The 19925-nt window shown below is 41.2% G+C and overlaps 1 protein-coding gene across 17 annotated transcripts in view; it reads right to left on the bottom strand.

Moving 5' to 3' along the window:
* syne1a (spectrin repeat containing, nuclear envelope 1a) overlaps window positions 1–19209 on the bottom strand; it is a 134861-nt gene extending 115652 nt beyond the window's left edge. For 9 of the 17 annotated variants that reach the window (XM_044168433.1, XM_044168442.1, XM_044168430.1 and 6 more), the window contains exons 1-2: window positions 7890–8437; window positions 5428–5489 (exon numbers count right to left, since the gene is read on the bottom strand). In XM_044168433.1, the coding sequence (XP_044024368.1) occupies window positions 5428–5489; window positions 7890–8034 (207 nt within the window). In that variant the 5' untranslated portion in view covers window positions 8035–8437. Of the gene's footprint in view, window positions 1–5427; window positions 5490–7889; window positions 8593–18838 lie in introns of those variants that run through there. The other 8 variants (XR_006374844.1, XR_006374845.1, XM_044168435.1 and 5 more) reach the window with 8 other exon arrangements.
* Window positions 19210–19925: the final 716 nt, after the last annotated feature.

Here is a 19925-nt window from a genome sequence, read left to right on the forward strand (position 1 = left end):
AGTCTTTTCCAACAATATGCTGACACACATAGAAATGATGTAATGCCTGGGAGAATGGCAAAAGTTAAGGCTTTTGACGTTGAAAACTGAATGAGAACCTTTGACCTCAAGCTAACTAAAATAATTCTAAACTTCCCAATTTTTCTAGGCGTGAAAGAGACATTTCTAAATGGGTGCCTGGTGCCCGGTCATAATTAGTTACATAAACTCACTGTTTACATAAATGTTGCATGCCATAAACTTACACAAAGCTTTCTCAGTTTTCTTGGAATGCAAAAAATCTGGGGTTTAAACGTTAATAGCTCTTGCAATGTACATGAAACTATGAGGTAAGAAGTGTTTTTTCTGAACATTGTCCTACTTCAAGTGGCACAGCGCACAATTAAACCAAGATAAATATACTACACTGTAAAACGTTAATTTCAACTTGTGAAACATGGATAAAGGAAATCCTCGTAAAAAATGTACTTGACGACCTAAAAGAGTTTGGCTGTGACAAGTATTACTGACAGCTAGAGTCAGCCATAAGCAGAAGCTCAGCAGGCTCTGAATGGGGTCTTCAAATCCTAAAATATGCTGATGATTTCAAACTGTATCCTTCTCATTGACTTCCTCCCTGACCTGACACAGACTTCTAGACTCTGGGAAATCCACATATCTCTGTTTCTTGCCGGCGCCACATCAAGGATTTCTCTTAAAGCACAGTCACATGCTGGGGCTGAGGAGAGGTTTAGAGGGGGGGAAAGCATTCAGACGAGCGAGCCATTTAAAGGGAGATTAAAGGCAAAGGGAGTGAGGGAGAAAGAGAGAAGGGAGGAGAGGCGGAAGCGGAGATGTGTGCACGAGTGTGTCTGTGTTAGCACATGCAAGTGGAATGTGGTGGTGAGAGAGAGAAAAACATACAACCCCCAACATCGTGGATACGCGAGAGGGGTATAATTGAGTAGAAAGAGTGGCAGAGAGAAAAATGATAGAAGGCAGAGAGAAGGGACACTAACCTCACGTCTTTCAAAATTAATTAGCAAATACAGTAGCTCTTCTCGCTAATTCCTCTTCTAATGTCATTTCATGGCTTTGGATATAAAAACATTCAGACAGCACTTGTGCTACTATCATAAAGTGACAGAAGAAACACTTACAAAGACCCCTTCAAATACATAAATTATACCCTGAGCTAATTGAAGTTAAATTTACCTATTTGTTCATTATAATCCCAAAGCTAATGAGGAAATTTCTGACTAATTACAAAATAAGAAAGTAATATCCATTTCCTCTGCTCAGCCACATGAGCTAAAAAAATAAATCAAGGGCTTAATGAGCTAATTACATATGAGTGTCTGGGCCATAATTGATTGTGAGGAGAGGAGTTTCAGGATGTGCGTTATTCCCCCGGTACACTTGACTTAGTGTATTCCAAAAGATCAACAGCATGAAAGACAGTGGGAGGGACAGAAACAAAGAAGAATGGAGGGTTTCATTTTGAATTGCAATACATCCAGTTTGAAGGAATTGACACTAGATGCATATTATCCAAATATTTTGAAGGTAAAAAGTTATTTGCAATCTTCTGAGAGAGCATTATTTGTATGTAAAATCAACAATGTGAATACCTAACTTTTAAAATCACAGTAAGTTATGTTATACTTGGGCAAAATCCCACATAAACTTATGGCATAGAATGAATGTCTCTTTAAAATATTTTTCGCTGCTAGCAAGAAAGCCATTACACAAAATACAAAATGTTCATGTCAACCCACTCCTTTGTTTAAAAATATCAATAAAAATAAGTAAAAAAAAAAAAAAGTTGCCAACAAGTACTTCCTAATATTCTACAACTCCTTCAACCATTGTGGGGCCTAAATCATATTTTGGCTTTATTTATTATTTTATGATGGAGAACAAAACAACAACTCTACAGCCATGCTAGCAGCTCTATGAGGCTGTACTTAGGCACAGCAGCGCTTCAAGCTAAATGCTAACATCAACATGATAAGATAACATGCTCACAATGACAATGCTAAAATAGTTATGTTTAGCAGGTATTCATTTTACTTTGGTATACTTTTATCTTAGTTTTTTGACCTGATGGTAGATTTGTTATTTTTACAATTCATCGGGATGGGAACATGAATGTCAGTACCATATTTCATAGTAATCCACCCAACAGTTGTGAATAAATTTCATTAAAAACCACAAATGTCAACCTCATTATGGCACTAGAAGAAAGTCAGACGATCATTTAAGTCATTAGGATTCATCGTCTGGGGACCACGAATGTCTTTAGAAAGTTTCATGGCAATCCATCCAATAGTGGTGGACTGACCGATTGGCCAACAAACCGGCATTGCTATGCCAATATAGTGTGCATAGTCATAACTCATCCACTCAATCCCCCTCTTCCCCCACTAAAGAAAGAAGGGGGTGGGTGGGAGCAGGGAAATAAACAGTGAAAGAGGAGCGGGGAGCTTCACTTTACTGCTGCTGTAATCTCTAAGAACACTTGGTTCACTGATTACTGAACTAAAGCTGTTTGCGTGGAAAACGCCTGAGCGACGATGAGACCTCCGCTGCTCACACCGGCCACTCTGTAATTAAGCTTTAACCTTCTCAGAAAGGATTTGTCAAAATGGAAACTTGGGGCCCGCTCACTGAATTCTCCCCCCTTGTCACTCCACTGCAGTGCAGGGTGAAACAGCCTGATGATTGCTTGAGAACCAGAATTATATCCTCTAATATATTATACATGTAACTGCGGGGTCTAAACAACATTACCCTCTATTTAGATTAAAGAAACAACCTGCAAAAAATACTGCCCTGCTGCTCTCTTACAGTTTATACCTTTGGTGTATAACTGGTGACTTAATCTGGTGAACTACTCAGAGTAATGAGAGTCATTAATCTTCTGTATAAATTACCAGCTCCAATACGTCCTCTCATAGAAACTCTTTGTCAGAGCTCATACGACTTCTTTTGTTATACCTGTGGAGTGAAAAAGTAAGGGGGAGGGGAGTGATAGTGAAAGGAAGCCCTCATGCCATGTCTCAACTCACCTACCGATTAATCACATACCTTTAGGTGCTGAATTAAAGACCTGTGATAACTGGAGTGGCCTAATCATCTGCATAGCCAAGGGCATGATCTACCCTTCTGAGAGCGAAGCTAAACCAATTGTTAAAGCTTCTCTCCTTTCTCTATCCTTCTGTCTGTCTCTCTCACACATTTTGTTGCCTCATGTGTCTTTTTAAATGGTTCTTTGAAGAGTATTTATAGGTGTGAGACGAGTGCATAAGATGCCGTTTTATCTCTACTAGTCTACAGAATTACATCTTCAAGAAATGCACCTCCTTATTACAACAGATCCTCTGCACCACCTGAATTGACTTTTACCCCTTACTCATCACAAAGCTCTCCGAACATTTCCTAAACTGCCATGACGACCAAGACATTTTTGAAGACAAATATAGGCCAATCAGTGTCACTATGGCAACGTCAGGCATCAGGTGAAAGGGTGAGCAGTTTCATGATGGGCTAGGAGGAGGAGAGTAACTAATTTGATCAACTAGGTAGAGAGAGAAGCATGGGGAACAAACGCTGTTATCTCTTCTGATGGAACTGTGATAGTATCACTAATCTATTGATTAGCTGAATCGGTTAAATAAAGTGAATTTAAATGAAATAAAATGATTTTTTCCCCCCTTGTCAAACCAGTTTATTGATGTTTTTGTTGCAAGAATTGGGCTTCAGTTTCACGACTATTGGTCCACCAGACACTATGTTATTGTACTTTAAGTTAAGTTAGTTAGACATTAGGGCAATACATTTATTTGCTTTCTTGTTTAGAGTTAGATTGTAGATTGTATGGTAAATATGTAGCTGGAACCAACAAATGGTTAGCATAGCTTAGCATAAACACTAGAAAGAGGGGGAAAAGGCACTTCTACAGCTCACTAATTAATACGTTATGTCTTGTTTGTTTCATCCGTACAAAGACTTAAGTGCAAAATCGACACGTTGTGGTTTTACCGGGGGTTAGGTGCCGGACTATTTCTCGGCTTGGAGCAGCTGGCAACCAGTGAAGACTCCAGGAAGTTACCGCTCCGGGCCAATTAATAGTTTGGCACATAATCTCCAGTAAACAACAAATTGGCATTTTTACACTTAGATTTTTGTATGGATTAAACAATGTGTTATTTAGTAAGAATTAAAGGGCTTTCCCCCCCGTTTTCAGTCTTTATGCTAAACTAAGCTGCTGGACATATTTACTATGCAGATTTGAGAGCGGTAATAATCATCTCATCCAACTCTCAAGACAGCAAATAAGTGCATTTCCCAAAATGCTGAACTATTCCTTTACGCTTTTTAATCCAAACTTTTTGGGGAGCCCTCTCCTTGGTATCTCTCTGAATCCCCCTCTGTCTTTCCCTAATCACTCAAATCCCAGCATTTTTAATGACCATGAAATAGCAAAAGGGCTTTGACTCTACTCTACTGCATCAAAATGACTTAATAAATAAACTATGTGTTTACCTTAAATGTTGTTAAAAATTCAAGGCATTTTAGTATTGGGCTGTGTGTAATTTTCTGCTGACGTGGTCCTGAGATGTGATTTTTAATATTACGTCAAGGTTTATTCCCTCTAGAGTGCTTTTCAAATGAATTTTCTGCTCCACGTCACTGCGGTTGAAGGCCTCCACAGCTGTCGTAATCAAATAGGAAACCTTGAGGAGCGTCACAGATTGAAGTAACACTTAATTGTGTTGCAATGTGCCATATTTGCCTTGGCCACCGGTTCCTGACACACTGTTCAAGCAGTAATGGGTTAAATTGAGGAGCCTAATGCAGTATAATGCAATAATTACACGCATACAATGGCCCCTCACCATGCAGCTGCATCAAGTGTAATTATTTAGTATAAGTTACAGATATACTGGTGTCTAAATTCATTGAGGAGACAAATGAAGGGCAGACTTTAAATAAAAACTCCTATCCTGAACAATCTAAATTGGTCCACATTGAGATAGAGAGCTTATAGGTTACTAAGACTTAAATTACTGACAGTAGCTTGCAGGAATAAAGATATACAGTGTATTAAATGCTGTAATGTGAAAGTGATAATTAGAGAGTAAAGTGAGAGTAAATCCTTGCTACAAGGTAAATGAGATTGGAGGAATAAAAAGGAATATGAAAGTCATGCAAGTAAGAATGAGCTGGCACAGTTTGTCTCATGACCAGCTCCACACTGTGTTTTGGAAATGGAGCAAATGTCACAGAAAGCACAGTGGATGAAGTATAGAAGAGCAAAGTGATCCGAAGTGGAAAAGCAATGAAATGGGGAAGTTCTCGATCCACAAACACCAGCACCAGTGTTTGTGCAAAGGGACAACACAATGTTGGCAGTAGCAGTGGGAATCAACCAGACTCTCTTACCTTTGCCAAGTGGGAATTGATCCATTTTGTGAATGTCCTTTTCTGCACTGCCTCCTGCTCATCTGTAAATCAGAGCCCAGAGCGTCACTATCAGTCACATGCAATAATAAACAAAGAGCGGATTAAAACACAATCTTCTCATTGTCTATTGTTTTGAGAGTTGATTGGGTTTGCAGAGCTAGATGGCGACACTAATTAACTTTGATATTATTACTTTCTGTCTAATGTGTCTGAACATAGTCGCACCAAATCATATCTTACACTGATGTAGTAAGAGAAGGCATTTGACATTTAAAGATGGCATTTTCACTAGCTGGACTCCTCTTTAGTGTGGACAGAAAATCCTGCTCCCAAAGATGCCCTTCAGATGATAGAAGGGCAGTGGTTCTTCGTATATGATGACATGTACCTCTGCCATGATCTATAAGAGGGTTTTATTCATTTCTGACCACAGTTCCAGCATGCAATCTGTTGCTACAATACTGTACAGTGCAATAATAAGCCCAAATAAAGCCAACCTTAACCTAAATGTACAGATTTACCTACATATTGGAAAGGACATTGTTTGTGGTGGTTACAGCGATAAAGCCCATTTAGGAACAATCAATAGCATAGATGTCTGCTGACGATGTCTCCTAAAAAGCCACTTAACTTTAATGAGGACAAGACATAAATCAAGCCTTGTTTCTCACATGTGCACAAGCATACAGTACATATACACACTTGCACACACAGGCAAAGTATAGAAATAGTTTTAGAATTGTATATGTTCTGCAGGCTTTTTAGAACCAACTAATGCAATCCTTCCTGATTCCCTTTTGACAGCAAAATTATTTGTTGTTCGCAGCCCACACAATAACAATTTGGAATTCTGCGACGGTTACATCTGTAATCGACAAATTCACGTGCAACTGTCAGGTGCATCCCATTATAATGTACACAAAACAGATCTATAGTCTACTTGGGACTGTAAGGTTCCAATCATGTACAGTGACTGGCACATGTGACAAAGTTTTTTCTGTCCCGTCTGCGCCACAGAGCAATATCCTTGAGATAAGCATGTTATCAGTGAGAGAGGATGTCTGACACAGTGCTTTCCTCTACCTTAATGAAATATTCTGACGGTTTGATTACACTCAAGTTAGTGTGTCACTAGGTACTGTGGGCAGATGCGAACACTAAGGAGAGTGTGTGTGCATCAGAGAGGTGGGTGGGTGGGGAGGTTTGTTCATACATAATGCTTATACATTCACACACAGTCATACGTGCCACTGAGCAGGTCCCTGTTCTTTGAATTAATCTTATGATTGGGTCCAGGAGTAATCAAATATTGATGGGCGGTAATATTGGATGAGAATGAGAAAGATTTAGCCCAAGCGTTCTAGAGCAGGAACACGTGTGACAGAGAACATGTCTGCACAAGCGTGGTGCCAGCGTCTCAGTCTCAGGGACGAGGTGACTTTGAACTATGCGCACACACAATCGCACTTAAGCACACACACACATATTCTTTCAATATCACAAAGGGAAACAGCCATCATCAGCAACCAAGCCTCGCAGCAGCGTTTTAACACACTTGATTACCTTCTCGGCTAGTGTTGGCCTGTATCATCATTAGTCTCATACACAGCCCCCGAGTGCCCACTTTGACCCCCCACAGTGACGTTGACCTTAATGAGATATCATTAAAATCTAGTTTCTTGTCTCAGAGGCTATGTCTATTGACGAATTGTGATAAGACTGGATCAAAAACAAACAGAAAAGGAAGGAAGTACACAAGTCATTGCAAACAAATTGTAAAGCAACCTTTCTGATCAATTCTCTGTTTTGCTCATTTCACCGTAGGATAGATAGCTAATGTGACAGGAAACAAATCCAAAGAAACATTACGGTAATGTATCTTCAAATCTAATCTAATCTATCAGACAGCGAGACAGTCAGACAGAATGCTGAATGCATGGTATCCAAATACAGAGGAGCAGACAGGCGGACCGCCACAGGGTCAAACAGAGATAAGAAATCAAACATTTTGACAGTCTGCCTGCTGTGCTGTGACACATGCAATGGGCTGGTACTTGTCTGCTGGGTATGCTTGCTTCACCTGCTGTAGGCTCAGAGCTCAGCAAACTCCACTCTCACAGTCAGACACACTCTGCCAAGGTGGAAACGCCCCCTTAAAATTTCTGCCCATTTCACTTAACATACACCACACCACAGCTAAAAAACAAATTCCCTGCAGGGAACACTTAGTAAGGAAATTACACTGCAAAATGCACACGCTCACATACAGTCAGCACATACAGTCCATACTGCAGTGCCACGCTAAATCACACGTACACACAGCATACCCTAACACGCATGCAAAATATACACACACTATGTACTTGCTTTCTTTTTCTCACACTATCCATCTCAGTAGGGGACACATTCATGCACAAGCGTGGTGCCAGCGTCCCACTTACCACGGAGGTAGTGGTAGAACCCCGTCACCAGGTTGAGGGATGTGTTCTTTTTCGGGGAGCCTTCACCCCCTGCTCGTCGTGCCATCTTGTACCCCAGACTACGCCTCGATTCCTGCCTGTTTTCATGCGGACGTTGAGAGGACATTCACGGCAACCTCTGGGAAAGGCTACACTTGCCCTTGCTCCTGCCCTTGCTGCCTCTCCCCCTTTTTTGGGGAGGTGTCTTTTAAGAGCTCGCTGGAGCACCGGACCTCCCGAGATGACAGCGGTGAAACTGTTGCTCTGAGGCAAAGCAGGGAGGAAGGTTTAACCCTCCTGTTCTCTCGTCTTTTAGGTCTTGCTGTCCTCTGTCCTGTTCTGCAGTAACAGGCTGCAGACTCAGTCAGACTCAGTCAGTGTTTTTCCTGCCTGTTAAGCAGCTTGGCAGTGTGATGTGAGTGTACGCGTGATGCAAAGACTGTGTGTGTGTGTATGAGCAGCGCAGTGCCGGCTTGCCTTAGCATCAATCTGTCTTGCTTAGTCCCTTTCTCCCTCTCCCTCTCTCTCTCTCTCTCTCTCTCTCGCTTTCCCTCTCACATACTCTACGTTGGTCTTTCCCTCCCACGTTCTCTCTCTCTCTCTCTCTCTCTTAATTTCTCACTGTAGGCTGCAGGAACAATCCACTTCCCTCCACTGGCCAGCCAATCAGAGTGTGTGGGAATGAGTGATGTCACAGCAGCCCGTCCTGATGTGGAGAGGGAGAACGGAGTGGTAAGGAGGTTGGTGGGTGGGTTGAAGGGGACCGTTTAGCAGGTTAGGAGGGGAAGAAGTAGGAGCTCTACTCTGACAGCATCACATACACATACACATGCTCTAACACAGCATCAGGACAGACGTGCAGGAATTCCCTATGTGTTGTTGGCACTCTAATACCCCTCCTCTCTCTCTCTCTCTCTCTCTCTCTCTCATCCACACAGATACCATGCAGTGCTCTGAGGCTGGCAGCTTTCTGCTCTATAGAGCCTGCAGGGGAGCAGACTATCACTGGCAGTCGTCCTGTCTGATCTGCTACTGTACTCTCTTCAAAAAGGTTCCGCTTTCATCTCAACCACAGTCACATACAGTACATCTGTCTGTTTGTTTTCTCCGGGGGAGCGAGTGCTGAACAGAACAGAATACAACAGAGGTGAATACAATATCTGAGGTTAGGTTTGGTATGGACAGCAAAATCAGAGTTTAAAGTGTCCATAGACAATATAGGCAAGTTCAGAACAAAGAAGTCAATGTTAAGTGTGTTTTAACCTTCATTCACTCTGAATGTGTGATCTGTATTGTGCTACTGCTTGTTAGATGACAAACCAGTCGAAAAACAAACAACACTGCAGACAATAGTAGTATTGTTCATCCAACTACTGTGAATTCCGCATCTAAAGAGACACTTTCCAACAGCAAGGGCTACTAGAGCTGATACTAGGGACTGGATCAGAAGCAAACTTGTGTTATGGAGCCAAAATTACCCCAACCCCCTCCACTGCTGCAGTAAAATTATAGCAGAAAATACTAGTGTTGCAGTACGTTGACCTCTTCTCCTTTTCACAGTCTGATTTGTATCTCTGTTTCTGTCTGACCTATGCTCACTCGTATTCAGTCTGTCTATTTTCCTCATATTTTGTCCCTCATATTCTTTAACACACACACACACACACACACACACACACACACGAGCTCTGGCAATATCAAAAGCACTGGGCTCTTCTTTGAAACCATATTCAGAGAGTTTCCAGGAAAGCAATATTAATGCAGAATAGCCTGGTGGGTCTTATATCAGCCTTAAAGATGAAAGGACCATTCATCATTTGTGTGATTTTCCCTTTTGTTCTTCGGGTTCCCCCCATAAGGGATTTTAATTATGAAAGTCATCAATAACCAATGGCAGCTGTCATCCGCTATCTGTCTGCTGATAATCACACTGCTGACACTCCTCCCGTTAACAGCCCTGAAACTGGCCGTCATAGTGCCACCATGAGCCTTTTCCACGGGCCTGTCTTTGAAATGAGTGTCTGTCAGTGTCCGTTTTACATTTCTGTATATACACCAAGATTATTGTGTATGTGCCTAAGTGTGTGTATGCATGCACAGGTATTTTAGATGGACTGAGAGTAAGTAAGTAAGAGTAAGTTCAAAGAAATATTCATGCAGTCCTGTTTTTCGTATTTACATATACATTGCCTTTACTTGCGCACTCTAGACTATAAAAACAATTTTACATCAGTGGAAAGCAGAATCCAGTGGGACACTCACATTGCACACATTCACAATCCCTACTCAATAATATTACTGCAAGAAAATCATTTAGCCCAAACTACAGCCAGACAAAAAGACAAAAATCTATTGTTCTTTATGTACTGCTGTTTATGCAGCCCACACAATGTCAGTGACGTAAATAATGGAACAGACTATATTGACTAGATTGAGCCCATGCACAATTTGTTTCTATTTATATTAGTCTGTCTGCCACGTTAAAGGTATTGTCTGATAAATTATTCCTGGAAGAGCTACACTTCAGTAGTGTTAAGGAACTATCCAAGGTGCTGAACCCGTCAATGAGGATCCATTTAGCCTGATAATGAATTTGGTTTAATACAGTAAATTTACTAGGAAGCAACAGAAAATGAAGACCAATTATAGCCATGCTGGAAGTCCATATAGTCTATTAAAACACACGGTATCTATTTTTGTCCGTATGTTTTAGAGAATTCTTCCAGTTAGCAGCAATACAGCAGAAAGTGAGAAAGATGAACTTCCCTGGAGAGCTAAACTGTTTAGAAAAACAACTGCGGGACAAAATCAAAACAAGATGGTGAGGATTCATGGGACTTATTAGACTTCACCATGGGAGTTGACAGAAGCAAGCAGGTGCACACACATTCACACACACACACACACACACACACACACACACACAGACAATAAAATAAGCTGAATGGAGACAGAATCATTTTCACGTCTACTGTATGTGTGAGAATAAACCAACACACTCCTTTAGGCTGCAGACCTCAAGAGTGTTCCAGTCTTTCGATTGGGGTAAAACAGACTGAACCTCAGCTGGTCTGGATCCCTAATGGAGCCCCTGGCAGCCCTACAAAACACCAAATCCCTCTCTGAGGTTGTAGAGGTTGGATGTGGGTCAGTGCCCGGCGTTCACACAGGTATGTCTGCGGGGTGCGATGCTTCCTGAGGAGAAGAGGAACAGCCTCTTTTCAGCCATTAAAGGAAAAACAAACAGCCTCCTAGAGGGTGGAATAACGCTGCTTCTGCTCGTATTGTAATCTATTCACCCTAAGGATATTTGGGTTCTGAGCAGCCGAGACTTCTTATTTAGCCATATGAGGAGTGTATAGAGACACAGCGCCACCTAGTGGATAAGTAAAGCTTTAAGTATGTAAAGTGTAAAGTGTCTGGTCTGAAGAAATACTGAACAGAGACAAGAGAAGACAAGACAGGACATGTCAGGACAGAAAAATGAACAAGCATAAGCATAAGCTCAGCTTTTAAATTGCAGCCTCCCAGATGACCCTGCACCGCACTTGAGCATCTCTGATCTCTCTTAATCTATTAATGACTCCACAACTCATGAGCCGCGATTATGGTCAGTCAGATATGGACAGGCACTCCACATATACTGTACAAGGTTACAGACACACTTTGCTATCAAGTATTAATTTAGTAATGCATTAATTTAATTATATCATCCTTATATTATTCAAGCTGGTGGACATTTAAATTCAGTATAGTACAATGGAAGTATGAATAGCTCTAGTGAGTCACAATGGCAGTGTTGATACCGTGCTGCTATACAGGAGCCCTTTAGATTTCTCTAGCGATAATGCATTTTCTTTTGCAGTACAACATTAATGGAACATGCCTGTTAAAGCTATCATGCACTAAATGGGTGGCTTTGTTGTGTACTAGAGAGGTACCCCTTAATTGCGCCATACTCACACACACATAGACACATTCACAAGCACACACCCAACACCGGCACACACACATTGGTAATCCACCGCACTGACACACAAAGTGATTTAACAGGTTTTGGTGGCTTTTTCTGGCCCTCTACTCCTCCCAATAGCTTCTTTATCCACTTCCTGATTCCAGCTCTTCTCTTTCACCCCAACAATTCCTAATTTAAAAAAACCCTTCTCTGCACTTCCGCCGGAGTACTTTAGCCCTAACACTCAATAACACCCTCTATCACACCCTCAGCACATCCACTCAACCCTCACGTACCCATTCACCCTCTCCATTCGCCATCCCACTTCATTTACAGCACATTTTTATCAGTCCCAACATAAGTGCTGAGACGGAAGTCCAAATGCCATACCATTAGCATAGCTAATTACATTTCAGTAATAATGACACCACATTAAAGAGAGTAAGAAGGGGGGAACAAGTCAAAGTGATTATCAAAACAACCCCTTTCCTCTCTCAAGCACCATCACTCCCTTTTCAGTACCAGATGTGCAGAGAAGGCACTTTGTTGTTAACAAAAATGTCCAAATATCACAGTGTTCATTAAAGCCAGGCCACAGATACAGTAATTTCAGCACCTGCAGTACTGACACACACACACACACACACACACACACACACACACAAAGCAAGAAGCAGATGAGCATGCCAATATATTAAAGTGAAAAAATTAAAAAGGTATTTATAATGTAAAAAAAACCGAAACAATTTAATAAAAAATTATATATATATATATAACATGAAGTTTGAACAAATAAATCTGAAAAACTATTATCACCTAGGGTTAAAAAAAAATTTAAACTATTAATTTGATTAATTTCTGACAAGGATGCTGCAGAAAATCAAATATTATCCTGTGGCAAAACCATGTTACAATGCGCCTTATTGGATTTGAGCTACAATCTTGCTCTTACTTTTCAAAGTCTCTTTTATCAGGTGAATACATTCAGCTGAACAAACCCACATTTAACACCACACACAAACAGACTGAACATGCGGCAAATACAAAGCATCTATTCCACTGGAGGCACCAGGGGTCATATCAAAATGGCATTCAATGGCATTAAGAGCCTTAAAAAGACTCAATTTGGCTTTGAAAAAAAAAATATTTTCAGCTTGATGCTTCTCTGTGCCTCTCTATGAATGTGTGTGATGATTTTGTGAGTGTGTGTGTATGTTTCTGCCTGTGTGATGCTTTGTGTGTGTGGGAGAGCATGAGTGGGTCAGACAGTCTAAGCTCTTTATCCAGGTTCAGTGGCCTGCCACACATTACAGGGACAAGTAAAGTGAAAGGACTGGAGTCAGCACTGTGGCCAGAGCAGTAAATTCAGTTATAAGTCTCATCTTCGCTGTGAAATAAAAATACTGACTGGAACAAAGCCAGAATCATCTACAAAATCCTGTCGCACACAACCACTTGAATGTATTTATGCTTATCCAGCTGGGGCCCATTTTCTGTCTTACTGAGAGTGAATCTAATCCAGTTCTTTTTGCAACCATCAGATGTACGCCTTTTGTATAACTCTGTCCACAATCACCTGTCCAGTTATTAATGTCATTCTATAAAAGGTTCATTTCCTTCAAATTTCCTAAACGTCACCTGAATGCTCCCCTTTTCTCACTGAACATTCTTGAATTATTAAAAGCAGGAAAACAGGGTTTGTTATGTCAGGTGGCAGGTTGTGTTGGTATCTGGAGCAGGAACCCTCAGAGTGAGAAAGGGCCCAAGGGGACAGATGTCAGCATGCAACACAACAGGAAATAACATTTCATAAATACAGCACTTTGCTTTGTTTTCCATTGAAGGTAAATGAAAAGGGATGATGGACCCCCTCCTTCCAGGAACATGGGAACATGGTAATTGAATCCAGGAGGAGTAAACAATGACACTGCACAAGTAAACAGCTGAGAAAGCGCCTAATTTTGCATAGATATGTACAAGATAAGTTGGCTTTTATAAACAGGATAATAAAATGAGTGATGAAAGGCTCAGACTAGTTTAGGTGTACTTTGAATGTCAATGCTCTTGATTGACAATATCTACTGCTGTGATATATTCAACCCTTCTGGTGCTCCGAGCAGATTAAAATGAAAACTGGGAAATACTTATTTCACTACTAACTCAGGTATGCTGAAATCATCACATTATCTGGCCAGCTGACCTCTCAGAGGTCAGGGCATCACAATCTGACCTCTATTTAAAAACTTTAAGTGCTAAATGGACCGCCAAAGGCAAAATTTTCCACTATCCAATCACATTGTGACAGGTGAAAAAATGGACAGAGGTGTCTGTGGGTGAAAGATAAGAGCATGCATGAGACTCAAAGTATTGCAGACAGAGGCTGAATGTGTCTTGGGGTCACAAGCTCAGATGTCAGGATTTTATCTGTGAGGACATTGTTCTGTACGTCCATCAAAACTATCTGATGCCTCAATCTGACGGACAGAATCAGAGATGTTATATAAATGCTGAAGGGACTGCATCATGGAATCAGTGTGACCCAAAGCAGTAATTTTGCTACACATTACAGTACATTCAATGGTACATACAGGGTCAACAATACCTTGTATTGCAAGATCCTGTAAATACTCCTTTCATTACATCTGCAGAGTCTCTCTGTACGGTCAGTTTCATTAAAGGCTGCTTGTGTTGCATAGCATTTTAGGCAATCTGCCTCGTGAAGACATCCAATATGGCAGAAATGCCAAAACAAGGTGTAATTTCTTCAGAGAAAAAAAAGAGAATCAATACTACCAGAGTTTTTGTCACTTTCTTCCCTCCTGGTTTAAACTAATTATAAAATATATTTGACCTTCATGAAGGTGTGATCTTTGAAAGAGGGTTCAGAGCAGATGATGGAAGACAACCCTCCATATTGTATGGGTGGGACCCCCAGTGACCTAATCTTGTGAAATGTCACTCAAACCCTCAATGATTGTCAGGTTAAAAGAGATTATAATCTAATCTGCAATAGAAGCTTTCATTGAGAACTGACTAGCATGGACTAAACACAAATACCTCTTAGCATACAGACACACACACACACACACACACACACACACACACACACACCATTTTATCAAACATAATGTTCTATTACAGAAGCAGAAGCTGAACCAGACATGGCCAATAAACCCACAGGGCAAAAAAAAGCCTGTGCTGGGTGTCATGCGACGGCCGCTATGGCAACGACTCATAAATACAATCTGGAAAGACAAGGAGAAGAAACAGCAGAATAAATAACAACGCAATGCTTTATCCCACACTGGCCCTACTGCCACAGTTCTGAGGCTACAACAGAGTAATGGCTTCATGTTAATGGTCTGGTGGCCTTGAGGACCTGTTCTGTGTCTGTTTAACCACTCAGCTAAACTGCTGACTCCCAGTGGTATGATGGGGGGGGGGATGCATCACAGCTATTTTTAACACCAAGTGTTTGTTTCGGTGTCTGTGTGTGAGTGTGGGCACATGTGTGTAAAGACGTGGTATCCAGAGCTGCAGACGATAAATGGTGGTGTCAGAATTAAACAGTAGGCTGGCATGGCTCAAGGTGACCGTCTGCTTGGGCCTTCCTTGGCTGCGGCCAAACCATAATGTCGCCCCTGGCAACAGGATGTCATCCTGGCCCTGTGCCAACCTGAGGATCTGTGCCAGTCCCACTAGCAATCAGGAGCTTAAAAACTGGTGTGTGGGCTCTCTCTCTCCCCCCTGCTTGTCCAGTCTCATTTTCTTGCTTTTCCCGCTGCCTCTCTCATCCCTATTTCATCCATCCAGTACTCACAGTGTGGTACTCATATCTTCCAGATGGGCTGACCTCTGTTGCCCTTGCCCTTTACCCTCTTCTTCACCTTTCTTCCAGCCCAGCATCCTCCTTGAACAAAATGACATTAGCAGGCTCTTATAAAAATTGGACCTTAATTCAGAATTTCCTTAAATGCAGTCGCTATGCTTTGCATAACACCAACCACAAATCCTGAACTGATTGAGAAACTCAATCTGCGGCAATCTCCGTCTTTATTATCTGATCACAAGCAAATTGCCAGTACAGGATTACATACAGCCTACACAGAAAACTCAAGCAGGTGCTCCCAACACAGTGAGACTTAGCAAACTTGTCCACTTGATAGGATAGCAGACGGTAAAACCCAGAGGCGTAGGCGGGAAAGTATGCCTCTGCCGCCCAAGACGGAGAAAACAGGTGAGAAATTGAAATAGGAAAAACAGTGCATCGCTTTTCTCATTAATGAGAGACAACAAACAGGCAAATTCCACAGCATATGGAGGCGTTCAGGCTGGGAGGTGTTCAAAGCGGCCTCGCCGTTCTCTGCCATATGGTGTCACTAATTGCTGTTTTTCCACTGCAACAGAGAGGTACACCAAAAGAGATGGTTGAAAGGAGAAAAACACCGACCCAAAACTGGGGCAAAAGTTTTGATTATATTGATGTTGCATTGAACGGTTATTAACAGCTTCCAAATTGAGCCTGAAAGGGAGTATAGTTCATTCATTTCATGGTATCTGGTGATTTGTGGAATGTGGCTAATTTGAGAACATTGTCCTCTCTTGAGAGGAGGAATAAAATACTTTAATCTCATCGGGCTTTAAAAAGACATACAAATGGTATTAGATTACCTATATTTAACTCTCAGGAGATCACAAACTAGATCAAGTTTTCCCTAAAAACATGTGAACATAACAAATCAATATAACAAATTTCTGAACAATTATCCCTCTGGAGAGACACAATTACAGCAACCCTGAGAAATGAAAAGCAAGCTACCCTGTTGACTACCTAGAAATACTGCATGATACCAAACACATGTGGAACACATGCTTATGTTATGTTCCACTTATGCTATGAGCTGTTTTATGTTCAGACTAATGAAAACATGAGTGTTCCTCTTTGATTCTTACAAAACCTCTTGATGATATCATCACAGGTTCAGCTCTTGTCTCCCAGGAGATGGATGGCAACCAGAGCAAATCAAATAAAATGTCACGTCAAATTTGATTCCATGTCCCTGTCCTGTAAATAAGCTAATGTGATCATGTACTCAGAGGAGAACGTATATAACATAGAGTGATTTGTGAAGAAAAAAAAATGTAGATGATGTCCAAGCAAATCCATTCACACACAGACTTATAGTATATCTCTACTCAAGGCTTCAAGCAGAAGACACCCATGTAATTCAGTAGCCATTAACATTGTCTATGTGTACCACAGCAAGACACACCCCCAACCACAGGATCCAGTCAGAAGAGTATTTTTGGAACAAGCCACAATTGGGACAAACCTGCATTATTTACAGCTCATGTCATTTACTGCCTCATAGTGTTAAATGAGACTCCTGAATGTAGCAACAAGCAGTGGACTCCCTTATGGCTGCATATTCTACCGGTATACATTGTTAGTTTGCAAAGATCTGAAATGCCAACATTTTTAGTGTAAATAAAAATATTATGCAGCTTCACAAAACAGGGATGTCTCCTTGTGGATGATTTGTTTTAGTTTTTGAGTAGTGAATTGTATCCTTCTACATAAATAATGGAACAATGTTACACCACTGCAATGTGATAAATTGTTTTAGTTCTCACAGAATATGTATTAATACATCAGTCAATCTGCCCTTGCACTGGAGAGACAGTTTAAGTTTCTAAAATTAGATCAATCGGAGTACAATTGGGATTCAAAGTGTGCACCCACACCTGCACACAGTGATGCAGAGGAGCCACGTGGCTGGTGATGCTGTTCTCAGCTTTCACAGAAACTGCCACCTCAGAAGCCACACAGGGAGCTGCCATATTGGATCTCAACTCTAGTGTCACCTGACTTCCCTGCTACTTTGCAAGTGTCATCAATCTGACGCTGTCAGTAAGGGATGTGTGATTTTGCCACATAGAGAAACACTGTTTTACAGTGGAGGCTTGTGAAATAGCTACAGTACAAAAAAGACACACCCCCATTATTTGACTTCTAGTAAGGGGAAGAGACTGAATAAATGCTGATATCTGCTGTAAATACAGTGTACAAATGAAAGAAAAGTTAGAGCAGAGGTGAGATAAGATAAGAAAGTCAGAATTGCTCATTTTAATGTGCCAAAGGTTAAAAAGAATAAACATCATGGCTGTAATTTATGCCAGTGTTATAGCCAGAGTAAGTTATATGTACAGTAGGCTGAGGATATGACTGTCCATAATAAGAGGGTCCTGCTAACAACAGCAGCAGCAAGAGAAGCAGCAAGAGGGAGGAATAGATTTCATCCTGTCAGCTTCTCTGGGGATTAGCTTTGCTATTGTCTGCTTCCCTGTCTATCCACATACAGAAACTGATACAGACATATACATGCACATTCTGAACTGTATGTGTGCACATGCATGCAGGTACACACAGAAACACACACGTTTGTTTTACTAACCACGTGGGGGACAGTCATTGACATAATGCTTTCCCTAGCTTCTTACCCTAACCTTAACCATCACAACTAAATTTCTAACCTTAACCCTTACCCTAACCTTAACATAATTGTAACTTGTACCCTAAAACCAAGTCTTAACCCTCAAAAAAGCAGTCTCTACCTGTGGGGACCTCCATTTTTGTACCCAAGGTGACACAAGTCCTCATGGGTTAGGGTGCATTCAGGTTAAAATAAACCTAAAAAAGTCCAACGTACCAGAGTACTACATATTGTGACATTGCACATCCCATTCAGTTATGTCCTTCCCATACCACACATTTTTAAGCCATAAAAAAACTTGAATTCCAACACTCCACAGATAAGACTTACGGGGTCATGAGCAGAGATGCATGAAAGACATTTTTACAGTAAGTGTCTTTAGCGCATACTGTTTTGCTGTGTCATGCCAAGCACTAGGTCACCTCTAAAAACGCTGCAAACCAAAGTGGAGCAGTGTGAGTGAGTAAGCATTTTACGCCTACCTTGCAGCTTCTGCATCACGTTGGCAATATCCCGAGCAGAGTGTCCATAGTGCCTGGGTGATGCCATGCTGCTGTCCTGAGGAAACCAAAGTCACATCACCCTGGCAAGGCTCTCATGCTGTGATCATGACTCAAACTGGGCTGCAGTAGTCTTGTGTTTTCACACTGACTGCAGGCTATAAAGACTGAAGCATGTCCGTGTTGCTGTGTTTCTCTTTTCAAGTCATCCCTGTTGCAGTAGCAGTCTGCAATCCTCACACTCAGTGAAGCTCCTCCCCTGATGATGATGATGATGATGTAAGTGCATACTGTATGTGTATAGTGTATGTGTGTGCTCGCCTAGCCTGAGCCTTTTACTTCTGCAGACAAGACAGCTTCCTGATCTGCATGCACTGCCACCTGCTGTCCAATCAAAAGGGATGGTTCTTCCTTCTCATTGAGGCATCAGGACCAATAGTGTGCCAAGTTTCTTCTCATGCCTACTGGTTCCACTGTAAGAGATGTGTGTGTGTTATATTTGTGAGTGTGGGAGAGAAAGTGTCAGTAAGTGAGAAAGTGACAGAGTGAGAGAGAACGAGGGAAGAAAAGAGAACAGAATTAGCTACAGCAAACCTCACCCCTGATGGCAACACATTTCTTACTTAATGTGAATATAGAAAAAGCATGCATCCTAACTATGTTAAAAGGTAAAATCCACCCTAAAATAGAATTGACACTGTTCCTGTGATTTTGAATGATAAAGTCAACATCTACAAACACAGAGAATTGCTTATATAAGGATTTGAATTGATGATATCAGGTGACACATTGTTGGAAATCACTTAGTGACTGATTTTGTGGGCTACTAGAATATTGGTTTGAAATATTACATCAACTGTAAATGAGTTTTATTTGACTGGGTGGTTAAAGCAGAACATGAAAATCTCTATGGGCCCAGAATTTATGTATTTGTTTTATTAGGTGTAATACTTCCTGAAATAATGGACCAAATTTTATTAGTTATTTTCTTTTTATTAAGTGAATTATTAGAACTGTAAAAATATACTGAATATGGGGTCATGAACCCAGTAATGAAATAATGAATGTA

This window comes from Siniperca chuatsi, linkage group LG16, assembly GCF_020085105.1.
Source record: "Siniperca chuatsi isolate FFG_IHB_CAS linkage group LG16, ASM2008510v1, whole genome shotgun sequence".
In the NCBI taxonomy this organism is placed as follows: domain Eukaryota; kingdom Metazoa; phylum Chordata; class Actinopteri; order Centrarchiformes; family Sinipercidae; genus Siniperca; species Siniperca chuatsi.